This window comes from Aricia agestis, chromosome 15, assembly GCF_905147365.1.
Source record: "Aricia agestis chromosome 15, ilAriAges1.1, whole genome shotgun sequence".
In the NCBI taxonomy this organism is placed as follows: Eukaryota; Metazoa; Arthropoda; class Insecta; order Lepidoptera; family Lycaenidae; genus Aricia; species Aricia agestis.
The window spans coordinates 1404744-1428193 of NC_056420.1; the positions used below are offsets into that span (position 1 = coordinate 1404744).

At 36.6% G+C, this 23450-nt stretch overlaps 2 protein-coding genes across 4 annotated transcripts in view; both read right to left on the reverse strand.

Annotated features, from left to right (window-relative positions):
* Positions 1-23450, reverse strand: part of LOC121734347 (serine-rich adhesin for platelets) — a 63099-nt gene that overhangs the window by 35367 nt on the left and 4282 nt on the right. The gene's annotated exons all lie outside the window — the stretch shown is intronic.
* On the reverse strand, positions 1136-9136 carry LOC121734419 (retinol dehydrogenase 14-like). The gene is made up of 3 exons (XM_042125029.1): positions 9079-9136; positions 8188-8218; positions 1136-2000 (listed from the first exon to the last, which is right to left on the reverse strand). The coding sequence occupies exons 1-3, from the start codon at positions 9134-9136 to the stop codon at positions 1136-1138; spliced, it is 954 nt and encodes a 317-aa protein (XP_041980963.1).

The following is a 23450-nucleotide window of genomic DNA, read 5'->3' on the forward strand; positions in this document are numbered from 1 at the left end:
GTCAGTAAGCGACGTTAGGCCATTGCCATGGCAGTGCACTGTCATAGTGTAGATTGATTTCAAGTCAGCGCAGTACACTGACGACAGCCATTGACTCAATGTAACTATGGCAGTGCCAGGTCAGCACTGACACGTCGCATCCGTGGACTGATATCAGTTATATAATGTAATGCTGCCTTTATTTTGATCAAGCTAAATAAAACAAAAATTGAAACACAACATTGAGACGTGTATTTCATATATTTAGTTACATTCTTAATATTACAAATAGGGTAGATTCTCTTACAAATATTAACACTGCATAAATTATTGTTTTATTCTTAGGTACACCGTAATAATAAAGTTCCTACTTCCACATAATTTGTGACTCAAATAGAAAAATCGGACTATTTATTTTACACAAACAGCACTTATTAAGAGGATTCCACACCGCCATTTTTTCCATACAAACGTTGTCCCCTGTTTCCTCCCTGGATAATGCTAGTAGAGTTATAATTTTTTTCTTGAATATCTACGGCCACTAATACAATGTCCCTATGTTTTCTTTTTTTTCATAATTTAATTATTAAATAAGATATGAACGTTCAAAAACCCAAAAAAATGGCCAGATTTTCCACTGTGTTCAAACGTCCAGAAAACAGATTTGGATAGATTATACAAAAAAAGCAAAACATAGGAACACAGCTCAAGCCTTTTTTTAATCTTTAATGAAAAAAGTACTTAAATCGGTTAAGTTTTGGAGAAGGAATCAGGGGACAACGAATCGTTGATTTTCTGGATTTTCTGCAGTTGTCTCTATCGCGTTCTGCGGTATAGGCTTGAGGTAAGGGAGACAGCTATAGATATTACACGTACTTTTTTTTCATTTCTCTAGCCGCTGTGGTATCCTCTTAATTAAAGAAATAAAAATATAATTGTAATGGTCCTGCTTTGCTTGCTGCATAGTAAACATTTTAAAAATTGTGATGTTTGAAATTAGACGATTTAATAAATTGTGACTAATAAAGAAAATAAAAACACTAACGAAAAGAAAATTTAAATTTAACTCAAATGAAAGCAACGGATGGACATTGGCATTAATAATGACTACCGTTTTCACCGATATCTGGCATTTTCAGTAAATTATCATATTTATTTACAAGCTATTTCTTTCCCAATCTTCCTCATCCTTTATTTTGACTAACCTCTTAGACTCTTCCCAAAGCCTTCGAGTGAGTTGCGCGTCCTCAGCGAACCAACTGCTGTAAAACTCTTTGCAATATAGAAAATGCTTCCCGCTGGAATTCACAACTTTTGGATCAGACGCCAACCAGACGTATGCAGTCGCCACCCGATTCGTCGGCTGCCCCACCAGAAATAGGCCCCAGGACATGAATCTTCTGAAGGGCGTCTCCTTGTAATTCCTTAGGAAATCCGTTTTGATAAGACCCGGGTCCAAACTGAACACACTGACGTCGCTGCCACCGATCCTTTTATTCATCTCAACAGTAAAGAGAACATCTGCTAGCTTCGAGTTCGCGTAGTGACCAAAACTAGAAAATCGCCCCACGTCGTTCATATGCTCAAAATCTATATGACCTAGAAGTAGAGATATGGAAGATACGCTGATAATCCTGCTCGGTGCCGACGCTTTCAGGAGTGGGAAAAGGAGAAACGACAGTAAAAAGTTTCCCAAATAATTGATCTGCATCATAACGTGTAAGTTGTCTTCGGTCCGACGATCCTCGAGTCCTATTGCTCCGACGTTGTTGATTAGTATGTTCAACTTCGGCTCCTGAATGTACATCTCGTGGACGAAACTTCTTATTGAGCTCAGAGATTCAAAGTCCACTTGCTTGCCAACGACATTGCCGTTTCCCGTAACATTAACTATACGGTTTCTGGTTTCTTCCAATTTCGCAGCATTGCGACCAGTTATAATCACTCTCGCGCCTCGTGCAGCCAGTTCGGTAGCCACATTGACTCCCACACCGGAAGTGGAGCCGGTGACTAGAGCGACTCTGTCGTCGAGCCTCAAGCTGTTCTCACACGGCGCGAAGTCATCCTTCACTCTCATATTGTACCGAATGTCCTTCTCATCGAGAGCCTGAGATCTCACTGAGATGATTTCGGATTTGACGATACAATATATAGAAGGGAAGATAAAACCCACACAAACTCGTTTTTCTAATGTAGAATAGATTAGTGTATTCTTTATTTATATCTACTGTTCGAAATGTAGTCATAAACTGTAAGGGCGTTTTCGCACAACGCCATTGGCTATTTTAATCACAGATACACGATAATAAGTAATATTATTAATATCGAGTGTTTTACTGCATTTATCTTTAATACGCTAAAATGATTAGATCATTGTGAACTATCGATGACCTTTACGTAGTTTTTAATTGTTTGAAATTTAAAAATACGGAACTATATTTATACGGAACAATACGACCAAATTACGAGTATAAGATCTTAATCAAGATGTAAATCTGTACATCTAAAGAAAGTGCTAGCCACTAGGCTATACCTTTCATGTTTGTATTTCATTTAAATTATGCCACCTCAAATGTTCGAGCAAACATAGTCAACATTATATCTACGCCTTTATATGAATTAATTTTCGTCAGTCATAATGATTCGACAATCATAACATTCACAAAACTATTTTGGTTCAAGTACAAGCCCCAGTCCCGAGCATTAAAACCTTCGAAATTTAAGGAAACCAGGATTATAGGAAACCTTCTGTATTGTAATTTATTAAAATTTCGTAAGCCTAAGTAGAAATTAACATATTAAGTTGATCACAGATTTGCAAATAGAAGTTGTCCCGGAAATCTCTTGGAGACGAACAAAAAAATAATATATTATGTGCCTAAAACCTGTATTTTGTGCATTAAGCCAAATTTCAAAACACGAAAACCTAAACTCTCCATTGTAATTGAAGAAAAATAATATAGTATCAACAACTGGTGAATTCGCTGAAAATAAATCAACATTAATGGGTGTTATATTAAATATCCATCATGGTACGTTTTTGCTATAATATAATGATCTCATTGTTTGTTTAGATTTTTTGTTCGTCTAATTTCGTGATTCGGTAGAGCACAACATAGAAAAAAACTCAAGGCAGTTTTTTTTATTTTTCATCTCAGACTTCAGAATTAAGAATTGAAGACAGAAATAATAAGTTAATAGCTGTTATAACTTATAAAATACTTAAATACTGCAAAAACAAATCCAGCTGATCCTTCTGCGATAAAAAAAAAACTTATACAAAGCAATAAAATCATAATTTATGGCACCTAAAGTATGCGAGAAATAAAAAAATCATTTGTACTACTAACAACTCATATTAAAGTAGAAATAACAAGTGCATACATAGATAAATGTACCAAAGCTGGCTTCACGGCCAAGTCTGATCTTATTGGAACACAATAGAATGGCGCGAGGCTGCGGCGTATCATTTGATCGCTCTGATGAGGAAATATGGCTTGTTAGCTCCTATCTGATAATAGAACATGCAGCTGATCCTAGAATGTCACATACTACAAAACAGGGTACACAATTGAGCCTTGCGATGCACCATTTAGTGGGAAATTCTTATAAGTTTTTCGAATAATTATTATTTATTGTAAATAATCTCATTCAAACTCAAAACTTAAACTCAAACTCAATTCATTCACTCATTCATATTATTATATATATTACAAATTAAGAAGGGCACAGGTAAGGTCCTTGTGGTACGCAAACTTTTTAATAAGTTAACTTTATACTTACGCAATAATTTTTCTGTCTATTGCTATATTAGAAAATAGAATCAACTTTCTTGCATGGAAAAATAATTTTAATAAACTAATCAAATATTTTTTCTTTTTAATGTGTGAGGCTCGTTATGTGAAAGTGTTGTCAATTGATATAATGATATAGAAAACTCGAGACTCGATGGAATCGGCATCTTAGATCCAGACGCTAATTACAGGCAAAGAATATTTGTATGGCTAGTGTAGGGGCTACTGCTGCAGCCTGCCTTACACCAATATTATATTAAAAGATGAATGATAATTAACGATTGAGGATAAAATAAAACCGCTCCCTTTGATGGATAAATGATATGACTTTATTATACGTAATACAAATGAATATGATCCGCGACATTACTGATTCTAAAGTGTACTTTTTTGTTTTTAATGCAACAGGATATTGTGTTAATTTACCGGCTAGGCATTGTATTGATAATTAAGATCTTTTATCTTAATACTAGAGAAAATAGGTGCCGATTCTCATAAATTCTAGTCCAGCTGTTTTGAAGGAGTTTGGCAAAATATAACACCGCGTTACCAGAATTTTCTGACTAGCTGATTCTGACCTTGCATTGATAGAATTTTTAAAATCATAGTCTAGAAAGATATTTTTTCTGTTTTCACCTTTTTTTATTTTTTATTATTAAATAAGGGTGCAAACGAGCAAACGGGTCACCTGATGGTAAGCAACTGCCGTCGCCCATGGACACTCGCAACATCAGAAGAGCTGCAGGTGCATTGCCGGCCTTTTAAGAGGGAATACGCTCTTTTCTTGAAGGTTCACCTGACAATTTGACTTGGTATTATAATAATTTTAGTTTATCGTGAGAGGCGAACGACCAGATAATGTGTATGCTATCTAAAACTTGTAAATTATCTACTGCTTTTCTAATTCTATCAACATTAAGCTTAATTGAAGTGAGCCGGAGGTTTTTATCAGATGTACAGTAATGAGCATCAATGCGATGCGAATTTCTGTCTGTCTGTCTGTCTGACTGTCCGTTACCTCTTTACGCCCAAAACGTTTAACCGATTGTGATGAAATTTGGTATGGAGACACTTTGAATCCCGGGAAAGGACACAGGGTACTTTTTTATCTCGGTAAAATGTACGATTTCCGCGTGATAAAGGATTTTTGTGCAACGGAGTTGCGGGCGTCATGTAGTTTCAAATATTATATTCTCTTTATTATTATTAGCCTATAGTGTCCCACTGGGCAAAGGCCTCCCCCAGGATCTTCCACTGTTCTCACTCCTGCACCACCGATAGCCAGCCTGGCTGGTATGCCTCCAGCTCGTCGCGCCACCTTTTTCTAGGCTGGCCTCGGCGGCGGCGTCCATCTTCAGGTGGGACTCTGATGATTTTCTCTTTAAAATATGATTATTCTTGTTGCCTAAAAATTTTGAATAGTAATTTGCAAAGATTCGCGGGATTGCTAAGTTTTTCCAAGCTCATATTAGGTACATTTTTCCCGTATGCGTAGCGTTGGTTACTAAAAAAACTTGTTTCTTCTATGAAAATGACGTGATGCAATCTATCAAAATATCACTTCCTATCATTTATGAAAGCCAGTTATATTTATAGCCGGATATTTTATTTAAAAAATATAAAGGCAACAACATGGTTGCTGTTGCTATAACAAAATATATCTTATATCTTTAAACGAGATTTTTCTTGTATATATATAAATATATAATTGGAATCTCGGAATCGGCTCCAACGATTTTCATGAAATTTAGTATATAGGGGGTTTCGGGGGCAATAAATCGATCTAGCTAGAAATCATTTTAGAAAATGTCATTTTATTCCTGTTTTATCAAATACCGAGCGAAGCTCGGTCAAATAGCTAGTTATTCTTTATCCTCAAAATCCAAAGCCTGCCATCATAATATCATTAGCAATTCTAATCTTAGATTCTGTCTTTTAGTAGGCTTCTAATCGTTAATTTAATGTTAACGTGCTGTTAACCTTATGAAAAAACAAAACAGGTGCATATGAGAGGAAAAACCAAAGTAGAAGTTTTAAAATACCTCAGCAGTTTTATTGTTCTGCAGTTTTCTGTTTTATATTGGGTTCTATTTCAATGGCATTAAGAGCTACTACGTAAACACTATGCGTTTATGTAATGTAATTGTAAATGCACAATTATGGACAAATCGTGATAATTGTAATCAAGATTGTATCATTGATCCGCATGTTCTTGGCATTTTATGTTAACCTGGTACTTGTATTTACATTTTACATCTTTCTTATGTATAGTTTAGCAATTTGTTTGGCATATTGTTGAATGCTATGAGTAAAGTGTATTATAAAGTTACTAATAATAATAAGTACCTGGATGACCGAGCTTTGCTCGGTATAGCAAAAACACTCATTCATTGACTTCGTGTTACTTAATAACGCCATCTGCTGGTCGTTAAAACAATTAGTATTATTATTCGCCAATAGATGTCAGGAAGAGTCATATTTTTCAGTTTATCGATTATCGATAAAACACGAATAAAAATACATTTTCTGAAAATGATTCCTAGCTAGATCGATTTAAAGCCCCCGAAACCCCCTATATACTAAATTTCATGAAAATGGAGCCGATTCCGAGTTCCAATTCTATAAACGCTTTACACCACTTCAGTCTGGCCCCGTGCTAAGTACCTAAAGGACTTGTGTTACAGGTACCAGACAACGGAAATATATTTAATACTTTTATACTATACTTACATATATTTAAGATTTTTATTATATCATACACTATTTAATACACATCCAGACCCGGGAACATTGAAAACTTTTTGTTCCGTCGGCGACATTCGAACCCGCGACCCCCGGCTTGAGCTACCGACGCGCTCACCACTGAGCCACAGAGGTCGTCAAAATCTAATAATTATAGAAGTTACTGTCCTTAAAGTTTCCCTATTTTTGTTATATTTCAATTATTCGAGAACAATGGTTTAACATCTCTATATTAGTTTCATGTTTAACATCCTGCCTTTCTAGTTTTACGTAGGAATTAAAGATCTATAGTTTACGTTATAGCTTATACATGTGAAGAACTTGTTTGTTATTTTGTTTGTTGGAACGAGCTAATCTCAGGAACTACTGGTTCGAAATTCGAATTGAAGAAATCCGACATACCAATGAGAAAACAGGCAAGCTCAAGGAGTAGGATGATTACCTGAAAATAAAATAATAAGTTAATAATACATTAGCAATTATCATCCACATACCATACGTTAGATATTATGTGATTATACAATATACAGTCAAAACGATAGAGAGGGGAGCCCTTTCTTTACGCATCGCCTATAGTAGAAACCACAAATTATGTGACGCAAATGATAAGACCAAATGGAAACCATAAAATAGCCATGAAAGGCAAGAAAGAAACTACAAACATCACTATTGAAAAGAAAATTACAATAAAAGCAAAAGAAACAGAACAAATAACAAATCTACATGATGCAAAGCAGACAAAAATAATTATTATTCAGACATCGATGAAAAATTATTGATTCCTCTCCGACCGGTCCGTGGGCAGTTATGACCCACTCCCAGGATGTGGGCTAACGTACAGTTAATGAACATGTAAACAATCTTGCACTCTAATGAGCAATATCTTCGTCAGACAACCGTTAGAATTCAATTGGCAGTATGGTTCTACTGACCCGTAAAATATTAATATGTAAGATGTAAAAATATCATCTACATAATATTAAAGATGTTTTTGAAGATTATAATATTAAATGATTATTTTCCTCGAGTATTATAATAATTATATATGTTATAAGTAACACTCGAGGAAAAAAATCATTTCTTACTAAATGACGCTAGCAACTCCGCTGCGCCAATATTCATTTATCGCATGGGAACTGTACATTTTTACCGGGAAAGGACATATTATTTTTTTATACCTGAATAAAAAGTATTTTATGTCCTTTCCCGGAACTCAAAGTATTGGTCTTGAAGAGAGGAAGAAAGAAGAAACACTTTTCATTTATAATATTAGCCATTATAGAGGCTACACACAATATTTTCCTATATAAATGTTATGTCTACGAGTACAAGTGGTATACTGTGCACACAAAATATTTGTAGTTGATTTTTTAAACAATAAATTCTATGGTATGGCTGGTTAGCGATATCTTTTCTTTGATCTTTGCAATGGAATTGTTCTTCAAAATGCGTGTTTTTTCTACTCGTAATTGACTGGTTCATAATACATTGTTCATTGTGTTAATTTGTTAGTTACGTAAAGACCTTAGTTAAGATCTAATAGTGTGACCACACCAAGAGATATCGTCATTTATACAGCGTGTAATCCTCTATCAGTAAAAGTTTAACGTATCTGTTTATCTTTTTATGTTCGAGAGGAGAGGATTGTTCTTAGTTATTCATCATCATCAACTTACCTACCATTGTTTTTGTTAAACTAATAACTATAGTATTGCATAAAATATCATTACATATTTTGTCACAGCTCTATGAAAAGGGGTCTAAAAGAAATCTCATTGTTGGAAGGTTATGGATTTTATTATGAAGTTTCTTTGTTTTCTTTTAGCCTTGGCCCTTGATTGAGTAACTATTATTAACAGAATTCATTAGGAGCATATGCAATTCGAACCTTCACGCTTGAGTACTGCTTTTTTTTCGTACTCGCTCTGTTTAAAATATCCATCGACACGGAAGAAAGACGCTTTGGGCTTGGAAGGTTAAAAAATTAAATGGATATTGCTCAGTTCGATTCGCAACATAGATTGATTGCAAGGTTTCGTCATCATCATTATATCAATCAATGTTGTCTTTTAATTCTATAGCTATAATATTATTATTGGTCCCCAAGTGAAAGCAAAAAGTCTACGATGAATACAAAAGACTTAACTATTTTCTTAAAATCCATGTCCATACTAATATTATACATAAATGCGAAAGTGTGTCTGTTTGTGTGTCTGTTACCTCTTTACGACCAAACCGCTGAACCAATTTGGCTGAAAGGTATGGAAATACTTTGAGTCTCGGGAATGGACATAGGATTACTTTTATTCCTGAAAAAATGTACGGTTCCCGCACGATTTAAAACGAATTTTGGCGCAACGGAGTTGCGTATTGCGGGGATCATCTAGAAAAAAAATCAAAAGTAGTAATTTATATAAGTTAGTAAGTAAATAATAAATTACAATTTTACAGTTTTATAAGCGATATTTTTTTATTTCTTATTTTAGTCGTTTACGTTTAAAAATACTGCAGCGGCAGTAATGACTGTGCTAGACACAAAAACGCTGATTCGTTGTTCTGTCACTAAATCCATATTGTGGCCGCTCGCAGAGGTCATTGTCTAGGTCAGGGTTTACAAACATTTTTGATGACTAGTAATTATATTATCATTTTTATTACCTGCAGAATTGAGCTATATGCAATTCTTCCAGCAAAACTGTATTAACCAGTATTATTGGATTGTAAAAAAGTTGTAGTCGTCTATACTTGTAAAACAGATTCGATATCAAATTAACTATATTTTTAGTTACAAATACCCACGATACATAAAATTTAAATCTATAAACCAAGTGACTGTATTTATAGTCTAAGCGATAAGTTGAGAATGGCGAAATATAGAGATAAGGGTCATAAAAATACGTGCGATACCTCAATAGATTCGGGAAGACGTCTAGAAAAATGTATCGGAAGCGTGTTATTAGCACACAAAAAATTGCAAAAGTTATAAGCAAATTAGGTTGCAAAAAAAAGGTATTATGTTTTTTGTTAAAAACTCCGAAACTATTAACATTTAAGAAATTAAAAAAAATATTCTTAAAGAAGAGGAAATTTCTATAAAAAATCCCAACTCCCGGATTTCTATCTCTATTATTTAAAGAGTTATTTTAAATCAAATAACTATTGGCGATGTGTGCAGTTGCAATGTTTATAATAGAAACTTGAAAAATATTTTCAGACTTAAAATGCATGCATGTAAATCCAAAATTCTGAGTCCTGAGTTCTAACACTATGAAATCATTACTCTACAAGGCACAAACCTTACACCTGATATTATGATTAAGAGGTCGGGTCTGTAGATAGTAGATAGTAGATATACTATATGCCTGCTAAGGTACACGCTTAAAGTTTTATTTAAAAAAAAAAAAATCCTCGAATCAGCTTTTCGTCGTCGTTATAAAAACGACGTCGTTAACAGCCAATTAAATTATGATACTCCTTATCCCTTCTTTAATAAGTTATATTTAACGTATAACATTGTTTTTCGCTTGCCTCATGCCGCCGGTTGCGCGCCCCTGCCTGGTAAACACTGCGGCCTTGGGCAGCGCCTTTCCCGTGGCCCGTGCACTCTCGTTTTCGTGTATGTCACGTTTTCAATGGCTTACAAAACTTATGTTTACCAATATAGTAGATATTAATTCATTCAATAGGATATATTACTGCAATGTTTTCATGCTAGAGAGAGCAGAATGTACAATGGCGGACTTATTGCCATAATATGTGATTTTCTTTTGAGAAACAGCTTCTTTTTTTATGAAATAAGGGGGTGATACTTAAGTAACATTTTTTACTATTTTTAAATAGTTTAAAAAGGACAGGTTCTGTGTTCAGCCGCGTATAATATAATACAGGGTGTAACAAAACTAAGAAGAGTTCACTCTGAATGTAGCAGCGCTGAAAGACAAATATTTTTTTTCACTTTTGTGTGGGCAAGCGCTCCAGCGTCACGAGTTTCCCCATACAAAAGTAAAAAAAGTTTGGTCTTTCAGCGCTGCTACTTTCACAGTGAACTCTCAACAAGTAACACATACACACCGTAAAGTATTATCACTGAGTTTTGTTACACCTGGTATATTTTTATAGATAAGTGATAACGTTAATAGCTGTGATTCTTACTTTATGGAAAACAATAGGTACTGAAATACTAATAATATATTATTGCATAATTAAAATCCAGTTAGACGTCTTTTTTATGAAATAAGGGGGCAAATGAGCAAACGGGTCACCTGATGGAAAGCAACTTCCGTCGCCCATGGACACTCGCAGCATCAGAAGAGATGCAAGTGCGTTGTCGGCCTTTTAAGAGGGAATAGGGTAATAGGGAAGGGAAGGGAATAGGGTAATAGGGAAGGGAAGGGAATAGGGTAGGGGATTGGGCATCCGGTAAACTCACTCACTCGGCGAAACACAGAACGTGGTATTTCTCCGGTCGAGCCGGCCGTGCCGAAGCATAGCTCTCCCACGTATAAACGTCTAGCCCAGTGTAGAGTCACAGAATATATATTAGTACTCGTAGTACCAAGTATAGTGTGGAGTGTATAAGACAGTCTTATTGTCTGCAGGTTGCAGCACAGTGATGAAACATGGTCCGGGCAATCATCTATTGCAACTTCCGCTGTTTAGACATTGAAATCTCCTGATAGCTTCTGTGAGCCTGGTATCAATGCTTGATACATAGAAGAAATAAATCTATAACGAAATGAAGCAAGAAGTTTGGAAGGTGAATAAAATTATGCCTACAAAAACAAGCATTTAGCATATTTATAAACAATCACTCAGACAAAAAGTTATTAGGTATCAGACACCATGTGTTATGAAGAGCATAGCTTCTGCAAAACTCTACAATCCACAAGTTTTGTAGAGTTGGATGTAGAGTCTACATCCAACTCTACAAAACTTGGATAAGTTTGTGGATACTGGATACACAATTTATCAAATTCATATAAATATTTATACCTCTAATATTCAGTAGACTACCTTAACACATAGACCACACGACTGAATCATAGAGAAAATATGCAATGAACGCAGGCACACATAAAGGCCATACCACACCGGAAACCGCGGCCGCCAGCGGCCACGGGTGGCCGTAGATTTTTCAAGCGATACTATGTAGTATGTATTACAATAATGAAGGAAAAGTTTAAAATCATATGACACTGGAAGTGCTCGCCTCGCTGCTGCCATTCCGGTGTGGCGCGGCCCTAAGTATGATTTCATATAAATTATTAATTCAACGTAGCAAAACAAAGCAGTTTGTCGCAGTTTGTTGTAAATCGTTACATCCATCTGCTTGTGGTGTAGCGGCTAAGACGCGCGTTCGGGCGGACGCATGTGAATCCAGATTCCAGCATAGAGCGCTTCTAGCATCTTCTAGTGTATTTGACTTCCCACTACTGTATCTCTTGTGTCGCTAGGCCACGGTATCCAACCACGAAAACCCTTTGATATGATCTCAGGAAGCCCGAGAGACATGCTAAAGCTATCTTGGGACCCGCAACGAATTTAATCAGAAGAAGATAGAAGGACTAGGAAGTATACAGTTTTCCCTCCCCATACAAAGCGGGAGACAGCACAAAGTTGCAATGACCGAAAGTCAGAGAACTTAAGGGGGAGCACCACGGAAATAAGGCTAATTGTTGTGACTCCTAAGCTGAAGCTAAGTTAATATTGGAGTTTATTGTGTTTGACTGTCGCCAATAATAATTGTGACAAAAATGCTACCATACATAAAAAATATATATAAGTACTTTATCACGAATTAACGGCAACGTGACGCGCGCTACATTTCGGAGTCTCCCCCGGAAACTTCGGTAGACCACATCAGTCGGCCAGAATTCCTCCGCATCAAGGTCGAGAGAAGATGTGTCGGTACTCTCACCACAAAGGAACTGAAGTTGACCTTGTGGCGAGACTGCAGACGCTCGACTCTCAAGTGGAGGGATGTCTTCTTACTGATGTAGTCCACGACGTTCTTGAATAAACATAAGTTTTACAATATTAATCTGAGTCATAACAAGTTCCATGGAGTCAGATTACAACTTTCACTTCGACCTAACCTTCTGATCCATTTTATAACCCCCGATGTTCAAACTCGATGTATCGAATCGATTGATCGATCGATTAACAACGATTATCGATTATATTACTTGCACAATTCAAACTGAAACGGTTTTGAACTGCGTATTGGCTCCGTATTCGTAACAACGCTGTAATTGTTATTTTATAATAGTTGTTAAATCATAATAATAGCTGTGGTAAAATAATTAAGTATAACATGTGTAATTTGCAATCGTTCAGTAATATAAATTATTTAATTAGCTGATATTACTGGATTACTGATTTACGTAAACGTAAAACTTCAAGAACTCACATTATAGCAATAAATCTTAACAATAAATTTTACCGACTTCCAAAAATAAGTATAAATTCCTGAAATAAACTAGAAAACATTAAAAATTAGATTCAAATCGGTACCAGCTAACTTTATCGTTAGTTCTAGTTGAGAATATTTGCAATATTTGGAACTGATAATTAAAGTATTCTTTACGTATTAATTTGCAGTGAGTCATTACTCATTACTCATTAGCAACATCATTAAAACATATTTAATCCCTCGATCGCGAATTCTTGGAAATCTATTGTTATTCTATTGTTATCGCGGTTGTGTTCGATCGCTTGGGGCTTGAGTCTTGACGGGTAAAAAATAAACAGGAAGGTCTAGCAATCCTCATTAACGAACTACAGCCATTTTAACACAAACGGTAATGAGTCAATTATGGCATTAATTTGTCTCGATAATTAATATTAAGCTATGTAATATTATGTATATCGCAGATATATAGTGTAGGTATCACCAATTATTATCACTTGCTCTCAATATTTGCCTGTCACTCAACTGACTCCTACACAAGTAGAGTTTTTGCTCTACATTTACGTACTCATACCATTTTGGAAGTCACCTTAATTTTTGCAGGTTTTTTTGTACCCGGCAGTATTTAAAGATTTTTCAACAGTTTAAATGTGAGACAGTAAACTAACTAAGCCCTGTCTTTGAAATAAAACCAAATACGCATGTGAAGATACTGTGGTAATGCGTATACATTATTTCACTTGTGATTTCATTGACATTGACAGACAGATGGGTCAAGAGAAGACACACTCACACACACACACACTCTGGTGGACTTGTCCAGTTTTGTTCGCCAGCTCCTCACTTGTGAATGTGCATTATAAAGACGATCAACTGACTACTGTATATATTTATAATAATACTAGCTGTCCCGGCAACGTTGTTTTGCCATATAAATAATTTTTGGTATGAAAAATAGATGTTGGCCGATTCTCAGACCTACTCAATATGCTCACAAAATTTCATGAGAATCGGTCAAGCCGTTTCGGAGGAGTATGGCAACGAAAACTGTGACACGAGAATTTTATATATTAGATTCTTATTTACCTGTAGTAAAAAATCTATTAATACCTACGTGCTACATACTACGATGTAGATACTACGTCGTAATAACTGACCATTTACGGGGCGTAAACACACGCACGTGACAAACATACAGACGTTATTATATAACGATTAACCAATATTAAGTAACAGATCTTAAGCAATTCCAACAGCCATTGAAATAAACCTTCAATAACTTATGTGTTCCTAGTACAAATGTAGTTCATGACCTACTTAACATTTTCATTTTGCTTACGCCATTAAATTTGTTTTAAATTTTTTTTAAGAGCCTACGCAGGTCTACTGCTTGGCAAAGGCCTCCCCAAGTCCTTCCATTCATCCCGATCCATCGCCACCGTCGGCCAACCTGGCTTGTATGTGTCAAGTTTATCGCGCCATCTTTTGCGAGGTCGACCGCGGCGGCGTCGTCCATCATCAGGTACCCAGTCTGTGGCGATATTTGCCCAGCGGTCAGGATGCATACGGCTAATATGACCCGCCCAATCCCATTTGTTTGAATAAAATATGAAAAGTATGTCGTCCCACAGGCCACAACATCTCGCCAAGAAGGGATGATTTTGAAAAAAATTTTTTGAAGTAGATACCTACTCATAGTTTTTAAATGACGCTACGAAGACTCTACGTAATATTTTGAAAATGGATATAACATAAACTTAAAGCCTAATAGTTTTAAAAATATATTATATTCTGAAAATAAAAATAAAAACCTTTATGGCCTGTTTCGCCGCTTCCTGATAAGGTGCCCGATAGGGATATTTGACAGATTTTCCATACTCCATCTGTCAAATTAAATGGTGGATAGCCTTATCAGGAAGCGGTGAAACAGGCCCTTAAACTAGGATATTTAAATTTGGAACTTCTAAAGAATAAATCAAAATAGGTGAATCAAGATTCGAGACACAAAACACAGAATTTTACGAGGTATAAAAATTTCATACAAAACGTACTAACGTTTTGTATGAAATTCTTATACCTCGTAATTTTGGATTACTGTACAGTAAGTTAAAGAGATAAGGGCTAAGAGTAAAAGGTACTCTCACTCCGGATGTTGAGATTCCATAAAAGGGCCGATTTCAATTTATATAATGTGCTTACACAACAATAAAACATTATAATCAATTTACATTCGTGATAAGTACTTACTTTCTAAATCACCAAAGAAAAAAATATTATCATATATTTGTTTTGTTTTGTAAAAAGAAGTTATTTCAAGTACAGAAAAAAAACTTCTCAAAAGAATCAGATCTTTACTTTATCTAATATACTTAATTAGAAATAAATGTAAGTACAGCTAACACGTAATATTTTCTGATAAGCACTTAAAATTAAAATTAATATTAAGTACTTACATGTAAAGAAAAAAAAAAGTTCACACTTTCGTGAAATGAATCACTTTATTTTGTTTATAAAAAAATATGCTTATTTACTATCTTTATTTCGGTACATTCAACTCCTAAAATATTAAGCGTGTTATGTGAATTATTAAAATTCAAGACTAACCAGTTACACCGGTAAATGAAGTTAGATATTATGTTGAAATCATTGAAATGATGTAAATACGAGATATTTTAAATCATCTGAGTAGTTTCTTTTGTTATTTTAGTACTTCAACGAGAAATTAAGCATATTCCATAGCCACCATAGCTTACGGTGACTATGTACTCTATCGACAAAGCTCTGCAAAGCGACTTGGAGCTTTTAAATCTGTTACTGCCGCACTAGAGTTTGGCAGATATAACGTATGGATGGAGCCTATGTCAAAATCTCTATATCACAGTATTACAAATATAACTAGCTGTCTCGGCAAACGTTTCTTTGCCATATAAAGTATTTCGCCCGTATTATTTTATTAAAGTGACTAAATAAGTATGTCAATTGTCAACATGGCAACGTCCATCGCTATCCCGTCGCACAAACAATGGTCGCCGTCAGTCTCGAGTTGTAATAATTTACTATTATTTATTCAGCAAATGCTCTTATCAATATAACAAGTACCCAGTAGCCGATTCTCAGACTGAATATGCATATAAAATCAGTAAAGCCGTTTCGGAGGAGTACGCTATCTAACATTGTGACACGAGAATTTAATATATTAGATAGAAGATTAATTAATTAGAGTTAAGTAATTAATATTCGTCTGAATGCGAAAACAAATGTTTAAACTATTTCGCTTAGTTAATAGTTATCTTGTTATGTCTCTCGTTCGTCGTAAATAAAGATCGATCGATCGATCGCTATATTATTTGAACTTAGTATCAGCAATATCTAAGCCTAAGAACCATGAAAATTGCTTTATTTAATTGCCCATTTGATCTGCTATTATGAGGAAAACAGAGATTGCGAATGCCTCTACCATCTCGCAATATAACAAGAAGAGTTTTAGTGAAAAGAAAAAAGAGTGAAGCAACGAAGCAACCTTCGTTTGGCAACCGCGGAAACGCGACGGGACGAAGCACCAAGGCCTAGTGTATAGCATTGACATATTGTCCGTGTAAAATTGATTCCAAAATTGCCGAGACGAAAGAAACTAAGCACTGAGTGATTTTATAGAGGTGGGAAATCATGCTTCGGGAATCGGGCGTAAGATACGATTCATTCGTGCTACTGAGGAATGGGGAATAAGTCGGGTTTTATAAAAAGACACGGTATTTATAACGATGCTATTCACGATTTACAACGCAACGATACCCTGGTTCCGGGTCCGACTATGATGCAGTTTTGACGATGCACTTCTCGCTTTACCATACAAAACAATGCTGACATTCCATGAGGTCCAATTGAGGTGCAGTGTATTCGCTGGATTAAGTCTATTTGCGCCAATAGGTGTATATACAGGATTAAGCACATAAAACAAGTGATAATACTTTAGGGGGTGTCTGGAGCCTCTATATAGTTCGATGTGAAAGTAGCAGCGCTGAAGGAGTAACTTTTTTTTAAACTTTTGTATGTAAAAATTCACGAAGCTGGGTCGCTTGCCGTACTTTCACAGTAAACTCTACATATAAGGGACATAATATTATACACACCCTCAAGCATTATCACTTAGTTTTGTTACACCTTTTATAGTCTGTGCTCACACTACGTTGTTGACGCCTCCGTGGTCTAGTGGTACAGAGCGCGGCTCTTGACTCGGAGGTCGTGGGTTCGATTCCCGCGTTGGAAACACGTTATTTCCAAGTTTGGTTAGGACAATGCAGGCTGATCACCTGATTGTCTGACAAGTAAGATGATCCATGCGTCGGATGGGCATGTAAAAAGTCGGTCCTGCGCCTGATCTCTCGCCTGTCGTGTCGGTCTTCCGTCCCACTGGGTTATGAGAGTAAAGGAATAGAGAGTGCTCTTGTGTACTGCGCACACACTTGGGCACTATAAAATTACTCCTGCGTAGCTGGCCTGGTTTCAATGAAACCGGCCACCGTCACCGAAACCGGTGTGGGAGCTATTATTATTAGTCTGTGCTCAATACTCATCCAATCCTTGATCAGTGTGTAAGTGCCTTAAGACGAGTGTGACGAATGACCCAGGTGTTATTGGCCTCGATATCACTTACATGGTTGCAATTGGCTACAGTGTGTTAAATTATTACACTCTGTAAGGATTGAGGCAAAGATAATAAATATACTCGCTGTATTGTGTATAGGAGCGTCCGTGGCCTAATGGAGGTTAGACCTTTGGTTCGCACTCTTAGAGGGTGCAGGTTCGATCCCAGGTGGACGCGTGTACCAATGAGACATTTTCTGATCTCGAGTACATAATATGGACGCTCGTACGGTGAAGGAAACCCGCACATAGTTGGTCGCAGACGTATTGACTTGTTCTTTCCTCTGGACTAGGCCGACTATGTTGCGAGAATGCCGTGTGCGGTGTGCGCTTGGGCAACCATACGGACATTTAAATCTTGTCCCAGCCACTACAGTATTTGAGGATTGGTTACTTCGCTCTGAAAAATACTGTATAAATCATCCACAACGGATGAAAAGGCCTAGTTTTATTGTATTGTGTATCTCTTAGTGGAAAGCCCGTTGTTACGCACACGAGAGGGTGCAGGTTCGTACTCGGGTGAAGGTGTGTATCAATGAGACATTTTATGATCTCAAGTACATATTATAATACGGACGCTCGTACGGTGAAGAAAATATCGTGAGAAACCCGCAAACGCTTGGTCCTAGACGTATAGACTATAGAATATGGACCTGCTTATTCCTCTGGAGTCTGGAGTATGCCGACTATGTTGCTAGCATGCCGTATACAGTGTGTAACAAAAATAAGTGATAATACTTTAGGGTGTGTACGTGTTCCTTGTAGAGAGTTCACTGTGAAAGTAGCAGCGCTGAAAGAACAATTTTTTTTTTTCACTTTTGTATGGGGAAACTCGTGACGCTCGGGCCCTTGCCATACAAAAGTGAAAAAATTTTTCGTCCTTCAGCGCTTCTACTTTCACAGTGAACTCTCTACAAGGACCACATACACACCCTAAAGTATTATCACTTATTTTTGTTACACACTGTATATGTACTTGGGCAACCATACGGACATTAAAAATCTTATTCCAGGCACTACAGTATTTGAAGAGTGGTTATTTCACTCTGAAAATTCTGTGATGTGAGTCGGTAGGTATATACAAATCATCCACCTACTCAATAAAGCTTTAAACATGTATATCCATACTTCCATACTAATATTATCAATGCGAAAGTGTGTCTTTCTGTCTGTCTGTCTGTCCGTCTGTCTGTTACCTCTTCACGCTCAAACCGCTGAACCGATTTTGCTGAAATTTGGCATGGAGATACTTTGAGTCCCGGGAAAGGACATAAGATACTTTTTATCCCGGAAAAATGTACGCATACTAATATTATAAATGCGAAAGTGTGTCTGTCTGTCTGTCTGTCTGTTACCTCTTCACGCTCGAACCGCTGAACCGATTTTGCTGAAATTTGGCATGGAGATACTTTGAGTCCCGAGAAAGGACATAGGATACTTTTTATCCCGGAAAATGTACGGTTCCCGCGCGATAAACGAATTTTGGCCCAACAGAGTTGCGGGCATCATCTAGTATTGTATATAATTGCGATTAATTTAATTTCAAATCCAATTTGCAGCTAGTAATTTAATAGAGAGCTAGCAATCAATTTCAAGTTTGTTATGAAAGTTAATAAGAAGCTTGTTTGCGGAGTAACTAGATAGCAATTTTCCAGAGCAAGAAAATAAGTAAGTACAGAAGCGCAGCTAGTAAATATATCCCGTTTTGATTTAATAGATAAGATTGATTTAATTGACAGAAAAAGCTCAGTATCCATACTTATATTATAAATACGAAAATGTGTCTGTCTGTCTGTTACCTTTTCACGCGCAAACCGCTGAACCGATTTTGCTGAAATTTGGTATAAATATACTTTGAGTCCCGGGAAAAGATATAGAATACTTTTCATCCCGGAAAATGTACGGTTCCCGCGCGATAAGTCACATCTAGATTGCTAAAATGCTAAATTGAATGTTGACATTTAGTATCAAAAAGTACCTAATGTAGCTATTAGTTAGTAGTGCTTAGTTTATATCAGTGTCTTTTAACTACGTTACGATTTTAGAAGTAATTTACTTGACTGCGAGAAGGGATATTCCATTAACGTTCAATAGATAAGGTAACAAACAACAATAGGAAGTTACACAATGGTCTAAACACTGCCAGACGGATAAACTTTTCTTATCGTAAGCAAAGTCCACATGAGAGCTGTAGTGAGCTGAGCTTGTATTTCTGTCACAAAAATTTGGTTGTCGTGCTGAAACGACGTACCGTACGAGATAAAACCAACGCTGAGATTCCTTCCCTGGACCTAAGTATCTACATAGCTATCGATTGGTTCAATGGAGAAGAATGAAGACGCAACTACCAGACAAACAGACACATACTTTTATAGTATAGGTTCGTTTGTATTATTAAATTACGCCTTAAATAATACTCATTATAATGTACACTAGAGGTATCTATGTTAGCTGTCGTGACCGTACTAAAGATACGAATCTCGCATCGTGAGCACATTTGCCAACTGCTTCTAGTTTCCTCTCCATTCCCAAACAAAAGCATATTGCACACGTATTGTGCAACAGCTAGACATCCACGCATCGTGCTTGGAAGTTAGCTATTGTTACCAATAGCTGAGAATCAGCGTGAAAAAGTACGTTTTTTGATAGCTGCGGGCCTTTTTTTCTACATAGGGAAATGCTTTACGCATCCCCGACAAATTGGGGATATCGGCCGGGGTATGTGGGACTCCTGTCTGCCCACTAAAACCCCATGGTGCTCCACTCATCGCTTAAGGCAGAGTTGCGGGTACGGTACTACCTACCGCATCTCTACCAGCGATCATCTACAGACCCGACACTACCCCGCTACTCGGGGGGCCGCGATGCGCAGGAACACCTTGCGCATCCCGGCTCTCTCTCTAGGAAGGAAGCTGTAGGGCTACTACGAGACAATTTTGAGACTCAAAATCGGACGAGAACGCTGCGTCGTACTCTAACAACGTAATTTCACGTTTGTTAGAATAGGAAGCGGCATTTTCGTACGATTGTTTGAGTCTCAAAACGGTTTCGTGGTACGGCCCTAGATATAAAAAAGCCTCCTAAGTTCTACATCGTTTTTCGGTGACAGTGCTTTCATTGAAATCAGGCCGGCTACGGAGAAGGTCTGGTTCCTAAATGTGTGTAATAGGTATACGAGCACTGCCTTAAGTGTCTCTTTTTTATAATTTGGTCGCGTTAGGTCAAACCCATCCGACCGATCACAGCTAACATTGAATTGACATAAGCCGACCACATGACGTAGGTCCGTCAATTGCCTAGGAAATAGAAATTAATTTCCTCGATGGTACAATTACAGTGAGTGTTCGGCATATTTTACAGTAAAGTACCAAACTCCGTATTTATTCCATGGTCACTGTACACTGTTTAATCTGCCGTTAATGCAATGGGCATGACTGCATGAGGCATTCGCTATTCGCCGTTCGAACCCTCGTTGGGAATACGAATGCCTATAGCATCAACGGCAGATCGAGCAGTATACCTGGCATTAATGTTTGCTACTTTCCTGTAAGTCTGCGAATACTCGCTGTCAGTCAGCAGTCTACTACTATTTCAAATAATTTTTGCCACGAGCCACGGGTTGCATGTCCATTACAATAAAAGAAAGTAAAAAGAACAATTAATAATTTCAAAATGTGGGTACATTAAGAATATCTAAATTTACGTAAAACAGGGCAAATTAATAATTTGGAACATGTTATATGCTAGATTTTGTTAAATTACAAAAGAAATAAGAGATTATAATTAAATAAATCTTGCCAAAAAGGGCTTAAATTATAAAACAAAGGTTTGCCGGACACATAGTCAGCTAAGTATTTTAGAATAACAGAAGGACATAAATATATCAAAGAAACCTTGTAATTTTCAACACAATTAAGAAGCTTTAAGAAAACTAAATAGACACACAAATTAAACTCACCAATATTGGGAAATAAGTAGATGTTCAGAAACTACATTCTAGTTTTTGAAATCTAGAAAAAGGCCGATGACATTTCAGACTCGTATTTTATACCCAAAAAGTTTTTTTAAAAAAAGTCAAAAGTCAAAACTAAGAATTAGTAAAGAGCGCGAATTTCAAAAATTAAATTTGATTAAAAGAATTATTAAAATATGAATGTATTGTTATTTAAAATATTTAAATATATAATTTAAATTGTTTTAATATTAAAAAACATATAGTGATTTCCTAAAAATCGATCAATGAGAAAACTTTAATTCAAAATTATGTCAATAGATGGCGCTAATAGAACAGTTTATTATTTATAAGAAATTTACTATGTTACACAATGGTAGGGATTATCGACTGGCTGGAGATCAGTCGTAGGACCAACTTTTTGCTCTAAGCTCCATTATCATGTACCTAAAATATACTCCTTGGTATTCGGCTATACGAATTCCGAATACAATGTGAAGATAATCAGCAGCTATTTGCGGGATAAAAAGTTGCACACGGTGAGCCGCATGGGCAGCCGGCGTGCGGTGCAGCCAACAGAACGCCGCAATTGGCTGTAACGGTGTCGACGCATGCACCATAGCGACACCCATACAAAGCAAGGCAGAAGCTCAGAGGATAATGGAACTGTATGTTACCTGCAACTCTGTCTAGGGAAGAAAAGGGACGTGGGTACCCAGGACTCTGTGTCCTTTTAATATTTTCTGTCGCATGCCCATATAATATCATCTATGGCATGTCCCATGCGTACACTTACCTCCTTATTTACTTAGATCTTGAGATGTAATTCGGATATTGCCAAAAATAATAATTTACTAGATTTTACCTCCTCCATCTCTACAGTGTGTAACAAATCTAAGTGATAATACTTTAGGGTGTGTACGTGTTCCTCGTAGAGAGTTCACTGTGGAAGTAGACCACTGAAAGACCTTTCCTTTTTTTTTCACATTTGTATGGGGAAACTAGTGACGCTAGGGCGCTTTCCCATACAAAAGTTTAAAAAAATAGGTCTTTCAGCGCTGCTCCTTTTACAGTGAACTCTCTATGAGGAACATGTACACACTCTAAAGTATTATCACTTACTTTTGTTACACCCTGTATAACGGCTGAGTATTGGGCGAAATCGATATGAATCTTATATCTTTAAGCGAGCAATTCTTGTATATATATATATAACGATTTTCATGAAATTTAGTATAAAATAAAGGGGGTTTCGGAGGCGATAAATCGATCTAGCTAGGAATAATTTCTAGAAAATGTCATTTTATTCGTGTTTTGTCGAATACCGAGGAAAGGTCGGTCAAATAGCTAGTTATAATAATCTGTGGTATTATTTATTTACCTAGGCATTATCGGTCAAAGAGCTAGTGAAAAATAAATCGAAGTTTTGCAAAGTCATCATTACGAAGCAGCAAAATAATGATGAGTGATTTTCAGCAAGAGGTAATGACGACATTAGACAATGCCTAGGCCATCCCTGGTCATCGGAGCGTGGTTTCGGAGGTTTCACTTTCAACACAGACGAAGGTACCGCAAGATTTACATCATTTGGAGTCTCGTCACGTACAAATGTGTACATTCTACATAATAATATAATAAGGTAAACCTTTGAGCGTGTTTGAGCCTTGTAGTAGCCGCATCTTGAATTCTATATTCACATTAAATGGTCGTTCTATAGTCGTAGGTTACACGCTCAATCTGGCATCAGTTCAGTCCATCAATCTGAGATTGACGCCAGACTGATGGCTAAAAAGTACATACTTACTTTATAAAATAATTATCAGTCCATCAATCCGTGGGTTACACGTTCAGTCTCGCGTCAATCTTTACCAGATTGATGATAAACTGAACGTGCAGGTAACTTCCGACATTTAAAGAGTACTTATAACTT

Bases quoted from the DNA above. Each gene is read 5' to 3' on its own strand.
- LOC121734419 (XM_042125029.1), bottom strand. From the start codon at position 9,136: ATGTTTGTAAACCCTGACCTAGACAATGACCTCTGCGAGCGGCCACAA. The intron at 8,219-9,078 runs GTGACAGAACAA...GCAATACTATAG, and splicing joins GCGGCCACAATATGGATTTA to TTATTAGTTTAACAAAAACA. The intron at 2,001-8,187 runs GTTGATGATGAT...GCTCGACGACAG, and splicing joins ACAAAAACAATGGTAGGTAA to AGTCGCTCTAGTCACCGGCT.